General features: G+C 45.0%; 1 protein-coding gene across 2 annotated transcripts in view; it reads left to right on the top strand.

Annotated features, from left to right (window-relative positions):
* The window catches only part of LOC146370890 (cyclic AMP receptor-like protein A), a 52,010-nt gene that overhangs the window by 17,029 nt on the left and 7,417 nt on the right, over window positions 1–27,564 (top strand). For both annotated transcript variants that reach the window (XM_084955005.1, XM_084955006.1), the window contains 4 exons: window positions 2,255–2,333; window positions 5,518–5,565; window positions 10,804–10,886; window positions 25,416–25,563. In XM_084955005.1, coding sequence (XP_084811131.1) covers window positions 2,255–2,333; window positions 5,518–5,565; window positions 10,804–10,886; window positions 25,416–25,563 — 358 coding nt within the window. The remainder of the gene's footprint in view (window positions 1–2,254; window positions 2,334–5,517; window positions 5,566–10,803; window positions 10,887–25,415; window positions 25,564–27,564) is intronic.

The raw sequence follows: 27,564 nt of genomic DNA, 5'->3' as shown, positions 1-27,564 counted from the left end.
TGTTCCCTACAAGACATAAAGGCACATAAAGGAGCCTTTCCCTCAGCCTGTTTCCTGCATTGAAACAAACGCCTACTGTATCGGATTCCTCCTCCAATAAAAAGTTTAATTTAATAATGCTCAGTGAGTTTCTTTCAGTCCTCGGGCATGGAGGACAACCATGGGTGAGCACAAAATAGACAGACGAGTCAGTGTTTCGGTTTGGAGTTTGCATGTTCGTCCAGTGTCTGCGTGAGTTCTGTCTGAGTAATCTGGCTTCCTCCCTCATTGCAAAAACATACACATTAGGTTAATTTGTGATTCTAAATTGCCCATAGGTGTCATTGTGAGTGTGAATGGTCATCTGTATCTATGTGTTAGAACTGGGATAAATTGCTAGCCTGTCCAGGGTGTACCCTGCCTCTCAGCTGGGGTTGTCTCCAGCCTTTCCACCACACTGAATTGGATAAGCAGAGGAAAATGTATGGATGGGTGAATTATTGGATGTTTGGATTCTGCATTTGCCTATGCCAAGGACTTTGATGATCTCTGTTGGACATTCATCCATTTTTTAAGTGTGTGTCTGTAAATTTAAGGGTCTGAGACAGACTCTCTTTGTTTTAATAGTCAGCTGAACCATTTTGTCCTATCATGAGTGCTATAATTACTCTTGGTGGGCTTGTTCAATGCTGTCCAGTATGTTTTGCCTGTGTCAAGTGCAGGTGCAAGCCAGAAAGTTGTATTGAAAGTTGTATTTGCATGCATAGGACGACACAGGTGGGGGATTGGCCAGTCATATTTCATGTCTGCCCTTGAGACTTCTTTAGATATGAGGTAGGTGACAAACACAACAGTTGTGACTGCTCAGGGTTACCTAGACTGAAAAGACAAGTTGTGACCAGGAACCTGTATATCAAAGTGAGACAAAGACCTGTTTCACAATTACAGGGAGAGGTTGAAACTCCTCTGAGTTTCCCTCCCAAGAGGTTGCATAACATAAGACTGCCATTCCACCAAAAGTAATCACCTTCATTTCCCCTGCTCGTCTTGCTCGCTTTCATCCGCTCAGAAATACCTGACATATTATTCTCCCACACCTCCCCTTTATAAATTGCAACCCTTGTCCCATAGGAATGCCATGCATTTCCAGCATTGTGACTTTGCTGGAATGATCTTTTGTTCTTCATCTACCTCTTGACTCAGTATGTAAAACTATATGGAGTGAGGTCCAGAGTTGCCTCGTCAGGTTTTTTTAGTCTTTGGTGACTGTGTACATACTGTGTGCCCTTTACGCATCAGCTGTTTAGAATAATGCTTTCTAGTGTCAGCCAGCGAAACAGTCTCACCTGAACTGGTTATGGAAAAAGTACTGATAAACTCTAACCTTTAGTTTCTTTTTTTTTTTAGCTTAAGTTTTTACCTGTTAAGTTGATATAATCAGCTTCTTAACAAACAACTGCCTATTTAAATTCCTTCTTATAGGGGCCTACATTATTATAAGAGTAATGTGCCTGTCTGCTTGGTGAATGCATGTCGTATATTCACAGCCCATTTGTTCTTTCTTGGTCGTTTCCCATCCTCTGAGAGAAATAGCTGCCTCCTCAGCTTGTAAATGCTCTTAAGTGTTTACCAGCAAGTCTTTAACTATATTTCCTTTTGGTGCTGAGCAAGTAGCACGCAGTGGACTTCAAGACATTTTTTTCCGAAAATGCAACACTGCTGCAAGTAAAACTGGTGGCCAACAGCTAAAAATTGAACTGCAGAGCTCTGTAAAGCTAAGGAAAGCAGCACAGAGGTGGTCATTTGCTGTAGCTTCTTTCCTCCAAGCGATGTCGTTTACTTTATCATAATGTTTTTACATAGTCATGTCATAAATGTATGTTACATAAATTTGTAAGTTGGTGTATACACTCATATTGATAACGCTGCCTAGAATGAAAAAAATGTATCTGTAGGCAGATCATGAGCAATGATTTTGTGCGACACGCCAGCTAAACATAAGCTTTTATTCAAGTCTGGACTAAATCCTATAGCAACAGGACACGTGGCTTGCTTTTGTGTTTTCCTAAGGTGTGAATTCCTTAAGAATACATAAGAGTATATCACAGTAATCATAACTTTTGATATTGTTCATGTGACTTCATGTCACACTTTCTACAACTGAAGCAAGGAGGCTAAAGAAACAACCTCCACCGACAAAACAGCAAAAATGATCTTTTAATAATGTTTCTCATTTGGAGTTTTGTTATTGATCTGTTACGCCTGTGCTTTGCAGATGGTACGTGCCTCTTTTTGGCCTCATCTTCCTGATGATCTTCTGCTACGCCAGGATCATCTGCGTGGCCAATAAGAGAGTGAGTACTCAATATACGTCTATTTCAAGACAACTTAGCCGAACGTGACGGCGCTGTGAGCTTTTAAAACCTGGCATTAGTGGAACTGCTCTGTGGGTGTACTGATGGGGTGGGGGTGTAAATGTTCTCACTGAAGTACAGATATAAGATAAAATTCCCCAAAACACTATGCGCTATGAAACGATCCTATCCTGTTGATCAAAAGTCATTTAAAGGATAAATGTGGTTTGTGGAGATTTGAGAACGTGTGGCATATACTTAGCAAAAGTACACGAATTCAGACAACTAGACACATTTAAACAATTGTGATAATTTCATAGTTTGCTTTCGTTTTCATTTTCGCTTCCAGTGCATTTCGAAAAGGTAATAATGGCTGTTTGAATGTCAAGCAGCTCTTTAAGGAAGAGAAATGACTACAGGTCAAAAACTGCTGAGATACAGTTTACAAGAAGCTTGCAATATTGTTTAAAGGTAGCAAGGAATAATCTCATCTAACTTTTTGAGTGAGAAATGTGTTTCGAGATGCATTTCTGGGGACTTTTTTCATACTGGAGTAACAGTGTCATAAAATGTCGTCCTGGTTCTATACTTAAAGTAATTTATCAAGCAAGAATACCTTTCTTTCACTTGGTGCAGCTGCTACATTGTGCCAATTTCTGCTTTTTTATTCATTTTTAATTGGTTTTTAAACTGATGCTTGGACAGAACATAAAATATAATGGCTTTGATTTATTAATTATGCTAACATTTACTTGGTCCAACTACTAGAATATGAGGATTTCATGCTTCTCTCATTTTTGTGTGACTCTAAATTGTCTACTTTGGCTAATTGGAAGTGATGTTTGGGTAAATAAACTGTCTGAATTGATATAATTGTGGACTTTCAGTTCTTGTGTGGTGGGCATTTTTTACCGCATTCAATATTGTGTACTGCAATCCATTAAATTGTGCAGGAAATCGGATAAGTTCATTTACCACTTAGTTGATGTGCTCACCATGGTAGCTTGTAGTTTTGCGTGGCTCTTCATCGTGCTCGGTGCTGTAGGAGCCCAGGGGCAGCATTCCACAAAGTTCGCATAACTGCCATTCCCCTGATCTGACGACACCCCCACTGCGGCCGCTGGAACAGCGACGGTAGACTTGCGTTGCCACATTATGCTCGTGAGCTTTTGACGTGAAGGGAGGACGAGGCCAAAGCCTCATCAGACTCACACTCGTTGTGTTGCTGTTGAATGTTAGCATTCATTGCTTGGGCTGCACAGGGAACGGTGGAGTGAGAGAGATTCTGCAGATAGCCAGGCTGCAGGAAGACGACAACGGAGACAGACAGCAGGTAGCTGAGAGGCAGGGAACGGGAAAGAGACTACACTCTTTATCACGCCTGCGATAAAGAGAATGAATGAATGTCGCTGGTTTTCAACCTGCATCTCATAACTCATTCAGCTCACAGTATTCAGCTATCACTCCCTCTACCTCTTGTCTCTATATCTGTTTCCCACCTTCCTTATTCTGAATCCCTTTTTTGCATTCATTTGTCACTCTCTCTCTCTCTTTCTCTGTGTTCCCGCTCATTTTCTCTTCCCCCCCTTTTCCTTTCCCCCTCCATGTCTGTCTCCCCCTTTCACTCTGCCGTTTTGCTTTCTCTGTCGTATTTATGAAGAGCTCAAGCCTTATCTCTTTTCAGCTGCAGGCTGTCTCACTTGAAAGAATTTCAAAAGCTTTGAAAGCAGGGTAGGTGGCGACGCTATGGAGAAAGGGATAGAGACGAATAGGCTGAGTGAGGAGAGGTGGGATGTTAGCTGGACGGAGAAGTTTTTCCACCTTCCGATTTCCCCGAGACAGATGGGCGTGGCGAGGGAGGGGGTTCCAAGTCCTTTACACCCAGATTGTTTAAAAAAACAAAACAAAACAAAACAAAAAAAGAAACAGGACACATTCTGAGTGGCTGTGCGAGCTCATAATAACTGGAGGGATTTGAAGGCTAATGAGTCATTTCGGGCCACACAGAGAGCTCTGGGAGTGTGTTTGTTTTACAGATGCAATTTGTACATGTCCACTCCCTTCCTTCCAGCCCTCATCCCTCAACACGCCACTAGCATAACCGCTTCCCTTTCAGTAGCGTGGCTTAAGAGAGACTGCAACGAAAGCCGGGTATGTGGAGACCTGGCCAAAGCCTAATGATATTGCCACTTATTATCAGTGTTTGTTGATTTTGATGGATAGCGGTGCTCAGCTGGGCAGCAGAGGGCTGCTGTGGAAACAAGTTGAATCTAATGACCAAACGGCTGTCCTTTTTTTTTTTTTTTTTTTTTATCCCCGCACTGCACAAACACCACGGTCACGCATAGATTTACAATGACAATCACGTCAGCACCGAGAAACCATGGCAACATTGAGTTAATAAATAGCAGAATAGAAGAGCTGTTAGTGCATGTTGTTCATGCTGCCTTTTTGTTCATGCGTATGAAGCTCGCACAGGGCCTCCAGAGATTTGTCTCTGATGTCTTGGGTTACATAAACCTTCTGGCTTCATACAGCCCCCTCCCTCCTATCCCACCATCGCCAATCCCCAGTCCTGTGCATGGTTGTGTGCATGTGTGTTTCTGCGCCTGCCTGTTGACATTTTCCATTCATTCCCCCGAGAGAGGACGCAGAGGAAGAGCGAAAACTATTCCCACGTTCTTTCCAAAGGCCTCGTGTCTGCCATGTTTGCTCCACTTCTTTTTTTCCCGACACTTTTTTCTAAACAAAATTCTCTTCCCCCCCCCCCCCCCCCCCCCCCCCCCCCCCACGCAACCCCCTCACACACACCCCTACCCTCCGCCTTGTTTTCTTCTTCCTCTGTCAAATTGTGTGCACTGAAGCTGATCAGGGGTTTTTTTTTGCAAGATGCTGGGAGCTGTTTAAGAGCTCCCTTCTGCCTCTAAGCTGTGCGCTCGGTTGTGAATTGGGTAATTTTGCTGAGGCGTGTGAGAAGGTGGTGGGATTTTGCATTGATGTGGTAGTCAGTGTGATATTTGTTCAGGTTTCTCACTGCAGGCAATGACCTCTAAGCACAATGTCACTCCTCACTAGGAAAACCCATCTGATTAAAATCGTAAAATCACTGCAATTTTTCTTTTTTTCCCCCTGTTTTTTAGCTGCCCTGACCTCTTTCTTCCTATTTTGTGTCTTTTCTGCACAGATGCAGTCATGGCTGGGAACTTTCAACCCAGAGCGAGAGAGGCGCAAGGTAATGGTCTGACCATCAAATTTCTTAGCACATACACGCACATGTACACGTATAAACACAGAATGTGAGGATTAGCGTGTCTGTAGGATTAGCTCTTGCCTTCACGCTGGGTAGGTGTCAAACACAGCAGGGAGCAATTTGACCTCTCAAATCTATTCCTGTGTGAGCTCTTGTGTATGTGTATATAGATGTGTGCATGCACGTAAAGGTGTGTTTAAGCTTCATTTTTAAACGGAGCAGGAGATAGGTGTAAATCAAGACAGATTGAGAAGTGCGACATGAGGAGGAGGAGAAATAAGGGGAATAGAAAAAATTAATTGGGGAGAGGGTTAACCTAGCCTAGTCTGAAGGGGCACTTCACTGATTTTACACATTAGTGCTGGGTTATGCGTGAACAGAACTATCTCGCGAAAGTAATTTTTCCGATCGCAGCAGGACTCACTGAAAGGCAGATTTAAAAGCCAGCCTTCTCAACGTGACTGGAGACACAACTTTATTTAAATGTGTAAACCACTACACAATGGAGCCACTGTTTAAATGTGAGGCAGTCAGTTCTGCAAGCTTCTCATAGTGTTGCCACAACACACGAAATATTACAGAAATTAAATAAAGGATGTAGGCAGGAAGGGTTTATGAAATAGCTGGTTGCATGATGGAAATCTAAGATGCTTGACCTGCACTTGAAAATTAAAAGCCTCTTGTCTCCGCTGCTTTGATTTTTAACAATTTTATCATCTCTTGTGAGACACAGAGTTTGGAAAAGCTGAACAAAAGTAGATTTTTTGAAAATTCTGGTACTAGAAAGTGGATCGTTAAACAGGTTTTTGCCACGTCTTTTTACCTGGTTCATTGACTGCTCATGATGCATTGTTCACCAGGAAGACTATAGAGCGTTACTACTCCCTAACCAGGTGCTATTGAAACAATATGACTAATGCATAGTAGGAAAAACTAGCAGCAGCAATCCCTCACACTCCCTCCGCCCTTCTCCCTCCTCCTTGTTTGGTGTTGCCTCTCCGCCCAGCAGGGTGAGGTGTCGGAGGGCAGGTTAGGGTTAAGGTTATGTAGATGCTGCCCCTAAGTGGCAGACATAATTACTGCACGGTGAACTGGCGTAACCCTAAGCGGAGTCGCGTGTGCATGAATGTGTGACCACACACACATAAATGCACACACACACACGGTCTTCATGTGGGCTAATTGCTATGTGTAGCACAGAGTGTAAATAAGTCAGCAGTGGTTTTTATCACACTCTCTTTCCTCGTATTTCTCTTTCCCGGTCACTCCGCTCATTTCCATCTGTTTTTTTTCCCTCTCTCTCTGCCTTTCACTTCACGCTCTCTCTCTCTTTTTCTCCCTGTCGTTCTCTTTCTGTCTTTCTCACCCCCTCTCTCGCTGTCTCTCTCACTGTTGTGCTCATACCCAGCATGAATAAAGCAGCAAGCCAGGTTCATGGACATGAATATTTATGAGAGTTTATGCACGCGCTGCGATGCTTTAAAACAACAACACCAGCCTCCCAGATTGTGCTTGCCAAACCAGTGAGCTCCTGCTCATGTGTGTACGAGTGTGTAGCAGCAGGTGTAAACTAGAGAAAGCGATTCCTGCTGGGTGTCTGAAGACCGCTGGCTCTGGTGATTTCCATTCACTCTGCCACGTCTCCCTCCTTCTGTGCCTCACACATTCTCTGTTACTGTCACACGCACACATACACTCAAACCCCTAATGCCCTGTGTCCACACGCATTTCCCAACCCTTTTTTTCCCCTCTCTGACTCAGCGCAGCATCATCCCCCCTCCCGCTGTCTGAGTGCATGTGCGTCTGCATCTGGCTGGAGTGGTGACGTACGTAACTAGCGCTGGCAGTTATCAGTGCTGTAAGTCACATGTTGTGACCCATCTGTGTGTGTGTGTGTGTATTTCTTGAGCGATTTGTTTGTGTTCATGCATGAGCACACATGATTGTCACAAGGTTTTGAAGCGGCACAGGTCAACGAGAGGATATTCGGATGACGGTTTTTCAGCACCCCTCGCACATGCGCGCGTGCGCACCTTTAAATACATTTGCACAACTGCACACACACCAGCTCAGTCCCGTCGGGTAGCAACAAAACTGGCTGAGCAAACAGCAAGTCGCTTGTTCGTTATCTTCTCAAGATGTTTGTTTACCGATCCACACAAGCTTTGCCTTGAGTAACAATGCAGTGGCCTCTACTTTTATGTCTATACAAGTGTGTGTGTGTGTGTGCGCATGCATGCACAACCTTGCAAACCACTGAGGGTACGCTCTATGTGTGTGTATTCTAATTGGTCTATCAACTTTTTATTTTATTCTTGGCCAGCAAAAGGGAATAGTATGCGGTTTTTCTCTTAAGGGCTCTCAGTAGGACGTTTGACTTTGACAAAACACACATGCCTCCTTTTTTTAAGGGATCAGTTGTCCAGCTGTTAAACGATCAGCAGTGATATACAAATATATGGCTGGAACACAATATTACTAAAGCAGTTCTTCCTCTTGTGTTACGTTATCGATGCCCTGCCACCAGACAGCTATATTTAAATGCACAGGGTGTCTAAAAGGATTCCCCACCAGCTTCACTTACTAAAGTCGCTATTTAATAAGTCAGGCTTATCAAATTAATGGTAGTAAAATGAATATAAGTGAAATAACTTTCAAAGAAGATGAAGCAGTTCACAGAAGAGGAAAAAAGCAGACAGTGGCACAAGTCAAATTAAAGAGCTAATTAATTAAATTATTTTTAAAATGTATAATAAAGTTCATACATAGGTAATGACAGCATACATACTAATGCATGCTAATCTAACACAGATATAATGTATTTTTGACGACTGCCTTGTAATAGCCTAAATATTGCAGAATCACTGTATCGTGATATGTTAGGTGTGGTGAGCATCATACGTGATGCAGCATGCAAAAGCCGGCCAAAGACACAGACCGAGAATCCCCACTGTGCTCAAAAGCAGCCAAGCAATGACACAGACATTAACAACCGGGCTTTCCAACTTCCACTGCTCTATTTTAAATGTTAGTTATCTCAAAAGTATGTCCTGTCTTAAACGTTTTTTTATGCACAAGCTGCAAATAAATGATGCAATATTTTGACCCAAACCTTCATCCAGCAAACCTCTCAGCTGCGAGGGGAAAACCCAGAGCTCACCACAGCCACACACACACACACACACACACACCTGAGGGTTTGAGCTAGCCAGTTCGCCGGCAAAATTTACCGATAGTGATGCTGGTGACTTTTCTGTGTTCAGCCTACGGCGATGAAGCTGTGTGGATTGTAATCAGTCGCCGTTTTCTTGTAAACCTAGCCAAGTTTTTTTTTTTCTTCATCAGAAGTGTAATCAGTTACGAATGAATGCACAACAAAGGAGTGTCTGTTTGCATCATTACTAAACCACAGTAATTCAAAGAATCGGCAACGTTTGACATCTTCAAGATAAAAATAATCAGCAAAAGAGCACTTTCAGGACTTCTCAGCCACGTTGGCTTAAAAGTTGTAACTGAAAGTCTGAAATACTGCAGCAGATGCTGCTGCTGCGCCTTATGTGGTACAGCTTTTTAAGGAGAAACATTTTCCATCTATTATGTTATTCAGTTTTAGTTCCTGAATTTTACTCCCAAAAATCCTTTAAAAAGTCCTTGAATTTAATGCTAAAGTGCCCTCAGTAAACCCGATCCTCTTATTTTTAGAGGAAGTTTTTCCTGAGACGAGCGCAAGCCCGGGTGAGTGCTGTGCTTGGTGGTGGAGGGGATGGGTCGCTCCCGATTGCTGTCTGTAATCTAGCGTGTGTCATTAACGTTGGGACCGCTGCGCCCTCTTCACATAATTACGGTTTCATTCCCCCCTCTGCTTCCCAAGCAGCGCAGGGGCCTCTGACACTGGAGGACTGTGATTAAAAACACGAGGCAGCGGAGGCACTTTACCCACACTCTTCCTGTTTCTCTTCAACCCTTCTGCACCCTTTCCTTGGCTCACTGAAATTCCTCAAATGCCTGTTTCTACGCCTCACCGAAATCTGATCTGAGATTACTTGGCTCCAAGCAGTCTTTGAAGTTGTTTTTTTTTCTGGATTTATTTTTTTCCCCCCAAAATATACACACACATGCTCACACAGCCACAAATTGCCTTTTGCATGCAGCATCCTTCAGGCTGTCTTTTTCCTCTTCCTCATTGCAAAATTCTTTGCAGTATACGTACACTCAAGTGCCCAACCATACACACACCATACACACAAGTTAGCAATTGGCAGATCTTGACACGGCCAGTGACGTCAGGGCTTCCCGTGATAATAGATGCTAATCGGGCTGAGCTTGGTTTTTGCCTTGGGGTTGTGCTGTTAAAGACAGTGATGTGGAAATACGACTGGTCTCTGTTCAGTAGATCACATACAGCCAGCCTTTCTCACACGGTGAAACACTGCCTCTTGCATTCGGTACCCCCCACAAGAACACACACGCATATATGCGTAAGATAAAATACCACTGGATTTCATCTGAATTGTTTAAAATGCTTGCGTTAGAGCCCAACTGCCTCAGGGTTTTTCTGGTGAGTAATTAATTTCCTCCATGTGGGGGTAGAGACCAGAGCTTGTGGGCCTGCCTCCTGGCTCCGACTGTGTGTAAGTGTGTGTGTAAGTGTGTGTGTATGAGAGAGGGAGAAAGAAAGAGAAGGAGGCTCTGCGCTGGCTCCGCTGCTGCGACCTAGCCTTGAGGAGGAGGAGGGGGGCGAAAAAACAGCACAGCGCAGAAAATCAATCCAGGGGCCGCGCTTCTCAGCCTCTTCCGGACGCAAGAGTCCTCCTCTCCCGGGAATTAGATAACGGCTTGTAAAAGCTCTCCACCACCAGCCTCTCGCCCCCCTCCTCGACTTTTAGCTGCTGCTGCAGCATGTCTCTGTCTTCCTCTCAGCTTGTCCACGAGATATTGAATTCATCCCCTTCACATTTGCTGCAAAGTATTTGCTTCTCGTTTAATTGAAATCCCCGTTTTCTTCTCATAACTGTGTGGATGTTGCGTATTATCAGCAGGTTAATATTTTATTAGGTTTTAATTGGCCTTTGTTTCTCGCCCCTGCGCTCTGATCTTCCAGTGAAGACACTGACGCTGCGCGTGCACGTGTATGTGCGCGACGCACAGGCGAGACGAGAGCATTAATGTGAGCATTTGAGTTTCTCTACATGGGTGAGCAGCCAATTTTCTCTCATCTAGGTTTCCTTGGCGGAGGAGATCAAGCCGTTGAAGTGGTATCCCTCCGTTTACCTGCTCGTGTCCATCTTTCCCCTCATCAACAGGTAACACACAGACACACACCTGTGCAGCTATAAACTCTGTTGTTTTATTTGCATGGGGGCTTCACTCTGCTATCTTATCTCCTCCCACCCTCCAAGCCCTGATGTGCCTTTCCCATTCTTTAGCTCTCTCTGTTATCTGAACTCTCGGAAAGCACTGTTCTCCCTCTTTCCATTCGTAGCAGTTGAACGCTAAAGGAGGGCGTGTGTGTGTGTGTGTGTGTGTGTGTGTGAGAGAGAGAGAGAGAGAGAGATGGAGGTATAGAGCGTTTTATTGGCTTTTATAAAACCCGAGCTTCGTCGGCTGAGGGTTGGGTGGGAGGAGGCGGGTGGTCCAGTAAATGATAACCCCAGCGCTGTTATTACTCCTTCCCTCCCTTTCCTTTCCTTTCCTTACTCCTCATCTCCCTCCCTCTCCTTCTTCATTTATTTGCCCCCCATCTCAACACAGCACTGGTGTGATTGACAGGTCAGGGTTACTAAGTGATTAGCTGCAGCGGCTCTGCTTGTCGCCACGGTGATGTAGGCGGAGACACAGGTCAATTACAGGGTCAACGTCTTTCAAAGGCTCTGCTCAAACACTGCCCATCACCCTTCACCCCCCCCCCCCCCCGGCCCTGCTCGCCACCTCACCCTTCCCTTCTCCCCCCATTCACCTCTCCATCCATTCCAGACCCTTTCCTCCCGTGCCCCGGCTGTCGGCTGATGAAGATGACAAACTGCATCCTGCGCTAACGCTGCCCCCCCCCCACCCCCACCCCACCTTACACACACCACCCCCTTTCCCTCCCTTAATGCCACTTTCCCTTCCTCTCGCCTTCTTTTACGCTCAAAAAGTCTTTGTTATTGTCCTCTTATTTTCACTCTTCCTCGCTCAGGCGCTCCATCTTTCTGCTGCTGTGTTTTTATGTCACCCCACTCCACCCCCTCCCTCCCTCCCTTTTTTCTCCTCCTCCACTTTTCCTCTCCTCAGCGACACAAAGCCCCCCTCTCTCTCTCTCTCTCCCCTCTCTTGAGCAAATACGCTCTCGCTCAGCTCGGCTCTGCCTTTCTCCAGAGAGCGAACGAGTAGAAAACGGGAATGAATTGCTCTCTCGTCGTCGTCGTCCTCCTCCTCCTCCTCCCCCGTTCAGCAGCGCTGGCTGTATATATCTCCGGCTCCTATTAATTTGTTAGCCCCCCCTCCCCTTCCCCTACTCACTCTCCTCCCTCCCCCTGCCTCATATCCTCCACCTCTTCCTCCTCCCCTCTTTCTCCATCTCTCCCTCCTTCCTTCCCTCCCCTCTGCTGAGTGCTGGAGTGTGTAAAGTGTTTGTCACGGTGTCGTGCCGATGTCGCTGTGCTCTGCTTCCGCACGGCAGACAGCCTTAGTGTGTGTGTTTTGTTGTATATGAGAGCGTGCGTGCGCGCGCGTGGGTGGTTGGTTTCATGTCGAGGCGAATGTGCTGTCTCTGCTTGTTCCCGTGTGTGTGTGCGTGTGTGTGTGTCGGCGTGAATGCGTGCGCACTTGTTTGTCCGCCTCAACCGGAGTGTGTGCTTCTTCGCGTCTGCCCGCGACAGCTCCCATGTGTTTGCGTGCGTGCGTTTTTTATTTTGTGTGTGCATGCCTAGCGTGTGTGTGTGTGTCTGAGTGGGGGATTATTTCTATCTGAGCTCCAAAGCCTCCTAAACAGGGCTTAGAGAGACGGCCCAGGGCAGCAGCTAAAGCCGTCGGGTAGAGCTCTCTCTTTCTCGCTCGCTCGCTGTGCAACCCTCTCTGCTGCTCTCTCTCTCTCTGTGCCATTTCTCCCTGCCCTGATCCATTGCGTTAATACACAGACACTCCCACACACAAACACACTCTTGTTTTGGCCCTCATCTGCTGCTGCCACACACACACACAAACACACACACACACATACACGCACATAGTCACACGCCACACGCAATTTTAATCTGTTCCAAATGCACACTGGTAAATGTGTTAATTCGACACCAGCTGTTGCGAATTGAAATGGGAAAACGCTCCTATCTCGTGTCGCCCGCGCTTGCACACACTCGCACGGACAAGCCATTATACGTCATTTCGCTATACACATCCATCGCTCTCACACGCTCGCTCTCTCTCTCTCGCACTCACTCATTCGCTTGCCCTCATTTGGCAACACAAAAGTAGCACCAGACACTCGCACCTTCGCACTCATCCCTCCTCCTTCTCCTCCCCTTTCTCCTTCTCCTTCTTTCTCTCGCGCTCTCCCACTTCATTCTCTCTCGGCTCTTTGTGTGCGTCTGTGTGTGTGTGTGCGTCTGTGTGCGTGTGTGTGTAAGCACTGCCTGGGCACGACTAGAGTTTTCACAGTCTGCTTCTCACATCGCCTCCCCTGTGTGCTTTATGGTGTGGGTGTGTGTTTGTTTACAAGGCTTGTCTAGATTCCTACTGTGCGCGCTTGTACGCTTGTTTGCATAAATAAGCCCTCTCTTCGGAACCTAGCTGCCGATTTCTGTGGCACGTCGCAGCTCGATGTGCAAGTGCTCCTCCCGGACAGCCTGCTCGTCTTTTGCCAAGACTTCTTGCTCTCCTCAAAAGCACCCCGATCCCCTTTTAAAACACCAAAGCCCACCACCAAATCGGCCTTACCATTCAGTGCTTTTTTTTTTCTCCCCTTCTTTTTCTTTACGGCTTTGTCTTGAAGCTGTAGCTCCAGTTTTCAAAGCCGCTTGGCTTTGAGCAATCAGGGTTACGCGCCTTGTGCAGGGGGGCGCTTCAGCGTGGATAGATTGGCCCTGGCGGCAGGGCTTGAACCGGTGATGTGTCTGTAACCTTGAGTTCACCCTGCCGCTCCAGGAGGTAGCTTGCATCCTCCTAGTTATTCTTGGTTTCACTCAGTGCTGTCTGTGTGGTGTGTGCATAGGCCTATATGGTGCTAGCACAAGATTTTTATTTTTTTATTTATTTATTTTTTTTGTATGGGCTCCCTACAGCGCCTAGCCCCCCTACACCCCCACTCGTCTTTCTCTGGAGGAGATCTGATTTCCCTGCTCCAGGCGAGCAGCGAGAACAAGACAGTGTGCGCACGCATCTGTGTGTGCTTCAGTGCGTGTCTGCACTTTTGTGTGCGTGCGCACACGCGCAACCCGGGCCAGGCAGACCTTCCCCATCTCCGCTCTGCGCTTTGAAAAACGAGGGAGGAAATCTCAGAGCAGCAGTTATTATTCATCCCTCAAAGAGAACGGGGAGGAGGCGGGGGAGGAGGAGAGAGGGAGGGAGGGAGGGATGGATGGATGGAGGGAGGAAGAAAGAGAGAGCCAAACGGGAGGGATGGAGGGAGGGGCGTGGGGGGGATACATTAACTCTTATCACACTGTATTCGGCATTCTGCATCCCAGGATGCGCTCTTGCTCTCCCTCTCCCTCTCTCTTTCTCACTCCTGCTTTCTCTTCCCTTTCTACAGTCCCCTCCTTCCGTTCCTTGCCTCTACGCTTCTCGGAATATCTTGCATTCAGCGCATATGGACGTGTGTTTGTGACTCCCCGTGTGTACGTGTGTGTCTAGTGTGGTGTGTGGTTCGTACTGTATACCCTTACTATCTTTTGTGGTGTATTTTGTTTACTTGAACAAGTAAGCTGATGCTGAAAGGCAGTATGTGAGGTTCCAAACTCTCATCTTTTTTTGTCTGCAAGCCTTCTTTATTTATCCATCGCCTCACTTTCAATTTACAGTGTAAGAGTGGCAGCGTTGTCCTGTTTGCTAAAATAAGTTTTGAACTTGATATAACTTGCAGATAAGTGGTGTTTTGTTTTGTTTTTCAGATCTAGAGGCAAAATGAACCATTCTTGTCTTTTTTGGGATGCTTTGATTTGCGGTTTTGCAGGAGTGACATGACAGTCTATAGGGATTTGCCACTAAAGTTGAGATTAGCTTGGTTTAAACTGTAATTGCGCAGAGTGAAAGTTAACATTTTAAGAAAGCACATACTTAAGAGTGAAACCTCTAATCCTTTAATTTTGACATTTTATTTTAACCTATTTACACACAGAGAACATCAATGTTTGCAAATCTGACCTGTCTGTAGCATCAGATGTCATGCTCTTTGAGCAACCCGATTGCCTGTGCGATAGCGTAGCCACAGACAGCTGTTCGACCCACATAATATTTGGTGGTTATGTGACCATGCCTACTGTGAGCGCCTGCATGCGCACACTTGTGTTTGCATCACGGGCAGTGATTGGTGTGCAGCTGGAGACGGAGAGCCACACAGCCATTCGTCTCCCATTGAGCAGCAGTGACTCTCCGCTATTCATCCCCATTTAGCGAGACGGCGAGATGGTCTACAGGGCTGTGTGTACTTCACACACACACACACACACACACACACACACACACACACACACACACACATACATACATACATACATAGGGGCCACCCGTATCAAGGCTGGACACACACACACACACACCAAGGCTGAATTTTCAGTTTTGAAGTAGAAACATAGTTGTAACATGTATCTCTTTGCATACATGTAAATGAAACCTGCAGAACACACAAACACATTTGCATGACCACAACATATTGCACTGTACTGACCTGACTGTTCTTACATACATGTAGGTCATGTAGACAAGTATCCATATATAGGCATACAGGGTCATGCTGGTGTATATGCACATATGCATATGGTATACACATGCAAAACCTAAAGGAGATACTGGATAACCTCCCTCACACTCTGCTGTATGCAAACATAAACACATACACACGCACCCACACATACCCTGTTCCCCCTCCCTCTGCTCTTTCAGGCACGTCTTTAAATATTCATCACTCTGGCTGCTCTGTGAGTGCCGTAAACGCTGCCTCACACTCCAGGGAATAGCTAAAGCCTACTCTATCATCTGCTCTCCCTCCCTCCCTCCTCCCTCTCACAGACACACACACACACGCACCCACCCCTACACACACGGACACACACTTCTAGCCACAGCCGCTCACAAGGACGAACTGACTCGCACAAACACTCTGAGGCACAGCCAGTGGCATCACTGGACGCACAGACACATGCAGGTACATGAATCAGGTGCAGGGAAACACGTATGCTTCGATGCACGAAGAGATTTTGTTTGTGTGTGTGTGTGTGTGTGTGTGTGCGCGTGCATTTACTGGCTCCCAGCACAGTGCGTTGAGCGGTGTTGTGTTCCAGGAAACAGGATGTCTCTTTGTTTGGGTTTTATTCTGTTGGTGAACGTTAGCCGCTTTAGTCCCTGGGGTCTGTGTATGCCGCTTTGTCTGTTACCGTGTGTGTGCGTGTCTGTGTGTGCGCATCCCATGCAGGTGTGCTTGTTTGTGTGTTTCAGGATTATTCCAGAAATTTTGGCAAAAATCGACGTGTTTGGACCAAGCATGTGCGGTTGTCTGTAATGGGAGCATTTACACCCATATTGACCTTATGCTCAAAGTAGTTCATCTTCCAGTTTTCAGTTGTAGCGCACACGCACGCAGACACACTAGCACGACGCCCATGCAGACCGTGGTTTCATCTACATGTCGTTACACCCAGGAGAAAGAAGATAAAGCGCACCATCCTCTAGCAGATAGTTCCCAAGCAATAGAGCTGAACACACGTTTGCGCGGTTGATCACATGTTGTCACTGTACAAAGAAAAGCCTGTCCTGGGTTTTTGCTGCCCTGAAGGCCACCACACATGTATCAAAGAGACGCAAGCAACCAACGGATCAACAGGTCAAGCTTTAATTTAAATGAATTTCAGGCACTGAGTTTAAAAAACCCAGTGTTGAGTGCTTAAAAAAATCTTCTTTATTGCTTTGTCTATTGAGATTATTGAGAGGAAAAACCACAAAGATTAGAGTTTTTACGTGTGAAGAATCTGGATTCAACAAGTGGATTCTACCATATTTTGAGTCCTTTAAAAGGCTATCATGGCTCGAAGCACTGTGAAGAATAATTAGACGAAAATAAACTGTGACAATGTCTAGTTCATTTTTCATCCTCTCTGTTTGAGATTAGTGTTTGTCTTTTTAAATGTTTTAGAAATATAGATATAATAGAAACCTTTGAGCTGGATTTAGTTTTAGGGGCTTAAAAGCTAAAATTTTTCTGAAACCTTCAGGAAAGGCAGTAGAATATCATGTGAGCTTGGCATACATTTAAAAAATTATATATAAATCTCCTTCTTTACTGTCCCATAGTTGCATTGATTTTGTCCCACCTATAATTTATCTTGGATATCAAATTCAATTTTACAGAATTAGACTTTCTAGTCAAAGAAAAGTTCCGATTCGCTGTCAGCAGCGGCACCGCAGGGAGAATGAGAGCCTTGTTTGGGCACTGCGAAGCATGTGATTTGTCTGGAGGGAGGAAAAAAAAAGAAGTAAAGCAGTCAGTCATAGAGCGGAGGAAGTGCAATCGGGTTCAGGATGACTTCTCTGTCTGGCTGCCCTCCACTCTGGGGAAGGAGTTCTCGTCCAAGCTGTTTTAAGTGCGTTTCACCCACAGCTCTGAGGATGTTCGGCACAACGATTAGAGGCAGACAAAAAAAAGAAAAAGAAAAGGTGAACGCTGATAGAAGGAGGAAATCGAAACGGAGGGAAGGAAAGTGGTATAGACTGGCAGGGTGGGATATTGGAGGAGATAGGGAGAGGCAGTAAATGAGGGATTTTGCAGAGAATGCGGAAGGTGAGATAGACGGGTTCAAAGAGTGAGTGACAGCTTGATAGATGGAAGGTCTGAATAAGTGAGCGAGGCTTCGGAGACGCTGCGCGAGTACTAATGATTGACTGCATGCTTACAGGTGGTAGCAGGCTGAGACTTAAGGCTACATGCGCCCGCGAGTGTGAGCGCAGAAGCGTGTCTTCGTGTTTATTGTTGTTGACCATTTGCTCCCGATATTGTGTACACAGCATCATCCCTTTTGTGAGACTTGCTCAACTACGCCGCACACACAAAACCCCGACACGCGCGCACACAGCAGCTCAGCCAGGCATCGCCCGCAGCCACACTCCTTCTCACCACTGCCTCCCTCATTCATCTTTCATTAGCCTGGCTCACACAGGAGAAACAGCCTACCACCCCCTACCATCCTCCCCCATCCTCCGCACGCCTCCACCAGCCTCTCCATCTCTCCCTTCTCTCTATCTAACCTCCTTGCCCCCCCCAGTCTTATCTTGGTTTCTCTCGCACGTAATCTCTTTTGTTTGTCTCACTCATGTCTTGCAATCTGTCTTTTTAGATATCTCTCCTACTCCTCCTCTTCCTCTTTCCCTTCCCTTCTCTCTCTCTCTCTCTCTCTGCCTCCTCGGCTTCTTTTTTAGTCTTTTTCATTCAGCCTCGCTCCTTCACCCCTTTGCCCTCTTCCCTGCTCCTCCTCCTCCATCGCTCTCGGCCCCTCGTTCCCCTCCACGGCCTCCTCACTCTTCCACGTTTTCACCTCTTTTATCGTCTTCTCCGTTTTCGCTCCCGCTCTCCCTTCTCTCCTTCCTGTGCAGCGCCGTTTCTCTGACACTCGTCTCTGCCCAGCCTCCCCCCTCCCCCCGCCTTCCTGTCTCCCTTTCTCTCCCCCTCGCCTGCTCTTTTTCTTCCTTTCATTTTGCTCTCCGTCTCTCCCTCGATGGAGGGGAAAGGCTCTTCGCCTCTAATTGCGGCTGTTCCGTTGCCATGGCGCGTGTTGCTCAGCGCTGCGAGGTGCTGTCTGTGTGTGTGTCTGTGTGTGTGCGCACGCATGTGTGTGCGCCTGCATGTGTCTGTGTGTGTGTGTGCGTGTTTGTGTGTGGCAGGCAGATGATTGCTTGCTGCCAGCTCTCGTTTCCCGGACGCCGATCGTGTTTCTTTGCGGCAGCAGGAAAAAAAAATGAGACGCCAGAAATAGCCCCCCTTCACACAGACCCACTCACTCTCACCGCTGTGCTGTCAGAGAGACACACATACGCAGGCAGGCGCACACACACAGCCGCTCACACAAACACACATCCACTGCATTTCCTCTCCTTCTGACATTCTCGGCGTATGTGACCCAGGTTAGACTGAATGTAGACACCTATTTTGCACACGCACGGGCAGTGATGTGTGTTTATGCGTATCCACATGTGTCCAACTTCCTCTTCGTGCGTGTCCGTGTGTGTGTCTTTGTGTGTGTGTTTCCTGCGTCTCTTAGGAGGTTGTGTGGGGACTCCTGATTTATTTCACCTTTAATGGGAAGTGAAATGAATGTGACTAGCAGCTGGTCTGGTCCTCGGAGATATCGCGGTAGGCTAACCCAGAAAACAGTTCTGAAATGGTCCCTACTCTGACAAGTACCAGGATACGCCACTCTACGCTCCACTGGCTGCACTGTTGGTTTTATTTTAAGCTTCGTTTAGACGTTTAGTCGACACCTTTATCCAGAATTACGGCAGGTAGATTCTTGTTGCCGGTTTATATTCGACCTCTGGCCGTCACAACTTTTTAAAGGGTTGTTGGAAGGTAAATGGAGACAGATTAATGGCAAATAAACCTTGCAACCTCACGCTGCAAAAGAGGATAAGAGAGGATTATAACCAGATTTGTGGATGAATCTCCATAATCATCTTCTGTGCTTTTCTCCTGCAGTTCTCACTGGGCTTTTAAGGGAAAAAAACAACAGCCTGTTTATGTGCCTGCTTGGTTTTGACAAAGTTTGCGTAACTTAAATCTAAAAGTTTTAGGAGCTGTTTGTAAGACTGCTAAAAATGAACAAAATGTGCACAAATGACAAGAAAAAATACACTAAAATCTCTTTAATCATCCGTTCATTCACCCATCCGTTTTTCTACTGCTCTGGATTCCAGATCGTGGGGGTGGCAGTTTAAGCAGAGAAGCCCAGACCTCCTTTTCCCTTCTCCAGCTCACCCGGCGGGAATTAGGTCTTCCTGATAGAACATGCCCGAAACATCTTACCTAGGAGGCATCCAGGAGGCGTCTTAGTCAGATATCTGATCTATTTCAGTTAGTTTTGTTTGATGTGGCAAAGTAGTGGGTCCTGCCAAACGACACAACTCACCCTATCACTAAGAGAACGTCCGGCCATCCTTTAGTGGAAACTGATTTCTGCAGCTTGTATTCTCAGTCTCATTCTTTAGGTCACTATCTAGAGCAGGGGTGTCGAACTCCAGGCCTCAAGGGCCAGTGTCCTGCAGGTTTTGGATAACATCCTGGGTCAACACACCTGAATCAAATGATCAGTTCATTACCAGACTTCTGGAGAACTGCAAGGCACGTTGAGGAGGTAATTTAGCAATTTAAATCAGCTGTGTTGGATTAAGGACACATCTAAAAGCTGCAGGACACCGGCCCTCGAGGCCTGGAGTTCGACACTTGTGATCTAGAGCTTGTGGTCTTAAAGATGAGGGTGGGAACATAGATTGGCAAGTAAATTGACAGCTTCACTTTCACACTGAGCTCTCTCTTCCCTACAGTACAACATCTCTCCGGTCGCTTTTGGTGACCGTTTATTCCCTGTCACATGCACCGCTGTTTTCGTTTTTCTTTGACCTGTTGACTTTTGTTACTTGGCACATCGTACCACTGCTATCGCAGCTGGGTTGAGGTACGACCATGATGGTTTTTACTGCAATAATAATGATATAAAAGTTACCGATCAGACAGAAGGAGATGGTGCAACAGTTTCTGTGAGACTGTGGAAAAAACATCTTCTCTTCCTATATCAATACTGATATGACGGTATGGTTTGAGTGGTGCTACCTATCGTTCAGGAGAATATTAGAAGAAGTCTAACCTCTTGTGAATTGTTTGGAGTTGAGGTGAACCAAGCACTCTTCCCACGCTTAAGCTTACTGTCACACTGTTTACAATATGCCCTAACCCAGCCCGTGGCATCAGGTGATGCTATACTGTCTGCATTTCCCGCAGAATGCAAGTAAAAATAAAAATGCCTGAATGTGGCAAAAGCATATGGGCACAGTGGCACAAAGGTATAAAGATCCTCAAAGCTTAGATGGCGACATGTATCCCTTATATCTTTATGCAGTCTTTTTTTGTTAGGAAACAGTCTGGTTTTCAACCAGTGCCGACTGTTTCATTCACTTGTTAAAAAAGAGTTCTGTCAGCGCATAATTTAAGCTTTCACTAATTAATTAATACATTTTGTGAGTAATTATTAATTCTCTGAGCAACTCGATGGTAAAGCAGAGGGGAACCCTCAGGACCATTTAGACTTTCTCAGAAGGATTTGTTGCATTTAGCTTCTTTGGTTTAATAATAATAATTCTGTTCTAATTTGAATTTCAGTCTAATTTTCTATCAGGTTTCCTTCATAAAATGGCATAGATACCATCCTTTCTCAGCCGACTGCAGGTACCATAGCTGGATCGCTCACTGATTAGGACTTCATAATGGGGCCAAAGACCATAGCCGTGTGTGTGTTTGTTTAGAAAGTGACAGGTACATGAAACAGTCGCATTTCCTTAGGCCTTTCCAAATGGCCAGGCCTACCTTGCTTGTAGCATAGATGGAGTGAAGGCAGGGCATGACGTCTGTAGCCACTACGATTCTTTCCCCTTTTTCTTTTATTTTGGTGTGTGTGGCTAAGTTCTCTCATAGTTACGGTCCTCCACTGTGGCATGCCAATTTAAAACATATTTGTAATAACAACCATAAACCACGAGGAGACTGAGCTTCTCTGTCATCCAAACTCAAACAGAGTGAGACACTTTACGCAGTTCTCAATTTCTACAGTTGCATTTGCCCAAAGAAGCTTAAAATCTAATCCATATTGGCAATTAAAGATCATTTGTTCTTGAATCTGGACCTTCAGTATTTGGGTCAGAAAGGTGCGCCAAACAGATACACATTTAAAAGACTCGGGATCAGTATCAAGGCAAAAAATAGAAATAAACACTGAATCGTGCATCCCCGTTTTCTATAAATGAAAGATTTTGGCAGACATTGTAGTTGGTTCATTTATACTAGAAAAGGGAATTTGGCATCATTAAACTTCATGGTTTCTGTTAAATTAGCAATGAGCAGACAGCAGTCAAATTCTATGGCGTGTAAAGAATTTAAATTAACAAAAAAAAAGAACTGGACTGTTGTTCAAGCAAAAGATGTTAGTGTATGCAACAGCTGCAAGGAGCCTATGTCTTCATAGCCTCCATACATTTTATGTTGTCAGTGGGGCAGTTTGAACTCTTGTTGGCAGAGCTGGGAGCACATCTGAGGAGATGGGGAAATCATTTCAGAGAGCCGATTGACCCGCAGCAGCATCTAGCTGTGTGTAAGAGGTAAAATAGTGTTATTTTACTGTTTGTGTATCCAATACTGGTTCACATTTTGAGCTACAGCACACTTGTTGCCAAGTGCAGCGGTCCGATTGGTCAGATATGCTTATTTGAATCATAAAAATTAAGCTTGATTTGATATTTGCAAATATTATGTTAACGTGTCCAGTGACTGAAGGCCTTTATTGACGCATTTAAGGATCAGAGTTTGGTTTCACTTAAACGTTGAGATTATTGAGTGTGGTTACATCAGGAAAAAAATAATCATCTATGTATTATTGCTCCAAGAGACCACAATTAAAATGATGGATAGCCTCTGTTGCAAGTTTTATCTTTTTCTTTTCATATTTAAGAGTGGCTTGCAGGTTGGGAATTTATCTGTATGAAAATGAAGCAGAAAGCAGATTTAGCAAAACCGTGTCTGCAAATGCACTACAATAAAAAAACATTCACGGTCGTTATTGTAGTATCGGGTTGGAATTTGCTGTAAATAAACACACTGTAATGACACAAAAGTGCGAGTGGCAAGGCTAGGTTAAGTTTAGGAATAACAAATGGATCCGAAAATGTATAACCTTAAAATATTTTGAAAATGCAGGGTTTTTTTAATCATATCTCGCTTGGGTAATATAAATCAACGCTGTGTTTTTAGTTGTCACGTTGGCGAGAGCAAGGTGGAAGAAAAAGCTGGCTAATTTGGAAGTTATCAGACATTAGAAAAAAAGCATGTACAGCGCCTCGTTTTTATATTTTCATCAAGCAGAAACTCAGGCTCTGCTATCGCTGCTGCTGGTAGTGTAAGAGGCTGCTGTTGACAGCGCACCTGAAGCAGCTGTGTGTACCAAAGGAGCTGCACCAGCTATTAGTTTCATACAGCTGCGACATCCCAACTGGAGCTCCATCTTATCTCCAGGAACAAAATCTTCCCGTCTAAAAATGGGTGGTGCACACAGCCTTTTTCAAGACCGTGATGCAGAAGCAGAAGAAGTCTACGTACACAAAAGAACTCAAGCACAAAAATGAGCTCAGTAGTTCTTTTTTTTTTTTTTTTTTCTGGACATGATGTCCTGACAGACTGGGCAGAAAATTGTGAAATGCAGGTGAAAACTAGCAAAAGACTCACTACTCAGACTCTCTGCCATCTACTACTGAGGCCTGATTTAGATTGAATCGAGCCGACAGTTTGGCCCGTGTACGTGGCTGACGTTGAAGTGTTTATGTTTGTGCTGGTGGACTTGTGTGTTAATTGCTCCATGGTTTTTGTGGGGGAAAACATTTTTGTTGCTCAAGTTTTCCAATTCCTTTTTCTGATAGACAGAAATTAGCTGAAATCCTTATATTGATGCTTATGATTATCACCCCTCACATTGAGGTGACGAATTTCCTGCTGAAGTGTAAATCCCCAGTAAGAAAGAGAGGACTCCTGTTTGGGATATATAGTGTTTTTATTTTATTTTATTTTATTTTATTTATGTCTCTAGAAATGTAAGACATTGCATTAACTTTTTAGTCATTTCCAAAAATAATGACAAATATTAAATATAAATCAATTTGCTCCGATTTTAGTTAGATTTTAGTTTAGAGTAACAGAGTCGCTCCTCTCCACTTCCTGGCACCTGGGTGCTTTTCATTGCTTGCTTTGTGCTTAAATGTGTTAAAATGGATTTATCCATTGCCTTTTCAGTGCTTAAACCATCTGTCATCAAATGAAACTCCTCTCAAGGATAACCCTGCCAATGTAAGTTTATGTGTTTCCTATTGGAAATAAATCCTGTTGCAAGCCCTGAACCTACTTTGGACGTCTCCACTACACAAAGCTTTTTGTTTATTTTTGATCTGGCCTTCAGTGTCCTGTTATTGTAAATAGAAAGTTTCCAGTCTTTTGAGTAGTATTCTCTAAAACATTATCCCCCTCCTGTGCGACTAGAAAGTGACAGTGATGTAATAGCATCACGACATTTAACATTGTTTTTATAAAACACATTTGGTTAGTCACCAGGAGTTATTTTTATTAGCCTGGCTGATGTCACTACAGCCACGAAGACTCGTCATGTTCATGTGCAGGGTGCAGTGATGGCTCAGTATTTGTGGTGCTATTGTGAAGTGATTGCTACAGAGAGTGATTTAAAGCACAGCGATGTTAAAATTGCTAAAGATTTCCCCAATATAATTGTCATTTCAAAAACTAATGAAAAAAAATCTCTCTGAGTCAGACAGTCACATAGGAATAGGGACTGGAGAGTCCCACGTAACTCTGTGCAACCACAATACAAGAGTGGCCCACCCTCCCCCAAGACACAGATGACTTTGGCGACCCTGAGGTCAACCACTGTGGCCACTTAGTTCGTGCTGCACACCAAACCCAAGAACACAACACATGCAGAAAATGCCATGAGCCGCGCGGCGGTTTGATTCTCACGCTAATAGATCAATAAAAGACATTAGTGGCGGGCTAGCCCAGCGAGCAGTGCTAATACAAGGTTAATCCAGGGTTAATGGCGGAGCAGCATCGTTCTCAGAGGCAGCCATTAGTTCTCAGCCGCACCATACAATATCAGGTTCTTCTCCTAGTCGTGCCCCAGGTTTCCAGGCGCGGGGAAGGAAATTGAAAAGAAAGGAATAGCGGCTCACTCTCACGAGTCAAGATGAAAATGAGATATCCAGATAGATGAAACTGAATGCAAAGGAAAGGGGGGCGATATCTGAGTGAGGCCGAGCAGCGTGCGGGGGAAACGTGCGCGGAATGAAAAAGAAGGGAAAGAAGGGACGGCGAAATTGTGGTCAGGAGAAGTAGGAAACTGAGATGAGAGAAAGGGGGTGAGAAGGAGAGGAAGGGAGTTGAGCGCTACACATCTCCCTGTCCTTGTAAAGTGCTGCGTGCTGTCGAAGCGGCAGCCAAGAATGTGTCAGCCCAGCCGTCTCACGCTGCCTAATGGGCTCTTAAACGCTGATATAAAGCTCACTCGCTCTTTCGCCCTCCCCTTTTCCTCTCTCTCTCCTTTTTCTGCCTCTGCCACTCACTCTCATTACTTCTCGTTCTCACCCTGTCCCTCACTCTGTCACTCACTTGTCCTCTGCCTCTTTTTCCCTCTCTTTCTGCTGCTCTATCAACCTCTCGCTCTCTGCCGTTCCCCTTTCCCCCGTTGCCGTCTTCTCCCTCTGATTTCTCCCTGAATTACTCCATCGTCACGTCTAAAGCTCTGCTCCTAGTTGTCTCTGTATTTACAACTTTTTTTATGGGAGAACTTAAAACTTCTCTGTCTTCTCTTTTTTTTCTCCTCCTCCAGGCTCCATAACGCCTTCTACCCTAAGGCACCGTCCTTCTCCCTCACACTTCTGCATGTCCTGTCGGCACCACTCCACGGCTTGGCCAATGCCTTTGTGTTTGGCCTGGATAGGGATTGGTGGAGCCTCCTGAGCCCAACTGGCATGCAGGTAAAGTTCACACACACCTGTGAGAACCGCATCGTTATTTAAATCTGGAGGCTATTTATACACAGTGGTTACGCTTGAATAGACACTCAGTCATCTTTCATGTGATTGCATACAATAGTCTGTTCAAAGACTTGCACTGATGCGAATCAACCCTGGGTGACAAAAAATAAAGGTAAATACATGTTCGTGTCACTTGAAAATATTTAACCCAACACGCGAGGAACCAATCAGGCTGTTGCACTGACACGAGCTCTCAATCGAGGCTTATACTGGTTGAAACTGTGCATTTGGTTAAATGCTTACAGTTCAGCGCTAAGTATGCAAACATGGTCATAATGTGTGCATTTACATGGACAGAGTATCCCAGGTTACCTAAGCTTATCCTGGTTTTAACCATATTCAGGATATGACACTTATATACATTTGATTAGGCATGCAAATAGTTCCTCACAGTTCATCTTCATAGCTACTAAACTTAAGCCCAGGTGGCTTTGACCTGACTTGTTTCACTCTACATGTTGAGAAACAGGCATTCTGCAAACTGTCTTCTGTATACTTGAATGTCTGGCTCCCACCATTATTTGTGTTTCTATGAGGTAACTTGGCTGGAGCATTCAGACACCTGGATGTGCTGTATAAGGGTACTTCAACATGTTCAGAAGCATATCCAGGTTTCTTAACACCTAGAACAAAGGCCCATTCAAGTGTCAGAAATAAAGACGCAAAGACAAAAACAGAGTACTTCTAAAAGATTGTCATAACCAGGATACGCAGGTCCATGTAGACACGCTCAGCAACCATCCAATATGCAGCTGGTTAGCAGGTATAATTCAGTTTAACTGTAAAGTAATAGACACGTGAATTAAATGGGCAAATTTAAATCTGTGGTGACAGATTAAAAGTCTGGGATCACCAAAGTTTTCCAATACATTTTAGTCCTAAGAAAAAAAACATCCGCTTTGCTGTGACATTGAGCAAAAATGATCGCTGGGATTACTCATTTGAATTATGTGAATTTCAGATTGACCATCATTGTTATTCCTGCTGTTAGCGTAGGTTAAAATCCATTCCTTCAGCAGATCTATTCAGTCGGCAATGTCACAGATTCCACGTCTGAAAGGAGCTTTATAAAGCTCTGAATGCCATCTGTCCTCTGCAGTGTACCTTTGCTTACTCCTTTCAGGGTCTCAGGTAGCTGAAGCCAATCCCAGCAAAGACATACGAATTGAAGGGCATCGAAATGAGTGGCTGAATTTTCTGTTTATACCAGTGTTGAAATGCTTATGTAAAGGAAGATGTTTAAGTTTAATGATGTGCTAATTCTACAAAAAGTCATTTTACTTTTTTTTCCTTCTTTTTTTGCAACATCATCTTAGCCCTCTTCCCAGTGAGAAATAATTGCTTCAGGATTTGTAATTAGGCCATTTAACTTCCCACACTGACTGTTACCATCTGTTACAGGTGTTCACAAGCCACCTGTACGGAAAATACTTGTTGGGTTTTGGTACAAACCCCCCCTTTTTTTAAAGTGTAAAATGGCAAATTCAGGGCTTAGGAACATGTAATGAAGACAAGCTTTTCCAAAACATTACGTGTATATATTATATTTAATTTCTCTCTTTTATTTAAATTTGAACCACAAACCTGCGTGGTTGCATTTCAATAAACACCACAATCAATAGGGTTCTCCACAGATTTGTCTCAATCTGCAAACATTGACTGTATCTGCAGATACCAGCCAGAGCAGATATTGAACCGCAAACACAGAAAATTCTTTGTGGTCTTAGCTCACGCGTACACAAACGCGCACGCACGCACGCACACAAACGCGCACGCACGCACACACACATATTGTCACCTAGTCAGTACCACCAACCACGCTGATAACGGGTTGTGAGCGCAGTGTGGAAGACACTGGAATGTGCGGTGTGACCTTCAGCCCAAATGTCAATGTTGCACTGTGGTGAGTGGAGAGAGAGAGAGACAGAGAAGTGAAACGGA

This window comes from Perissodus microlepis, chromosome 16, assembly GCF_051167445.1.
Source record: "Perissodus microlepis isolate ML-2025 ecotype Zambia chromosome 16, ASM5116744v1, whole genome shotgun sequence".
NCBI lineage: Eukaryota > Metazoa > Chordata > Actinopteri > Cichliformes > Cichlidae > Perissodus > Perissodus microlepis.
This window is presented reverse-complemented; position numbering and strand designations above follow the sequence as displayed.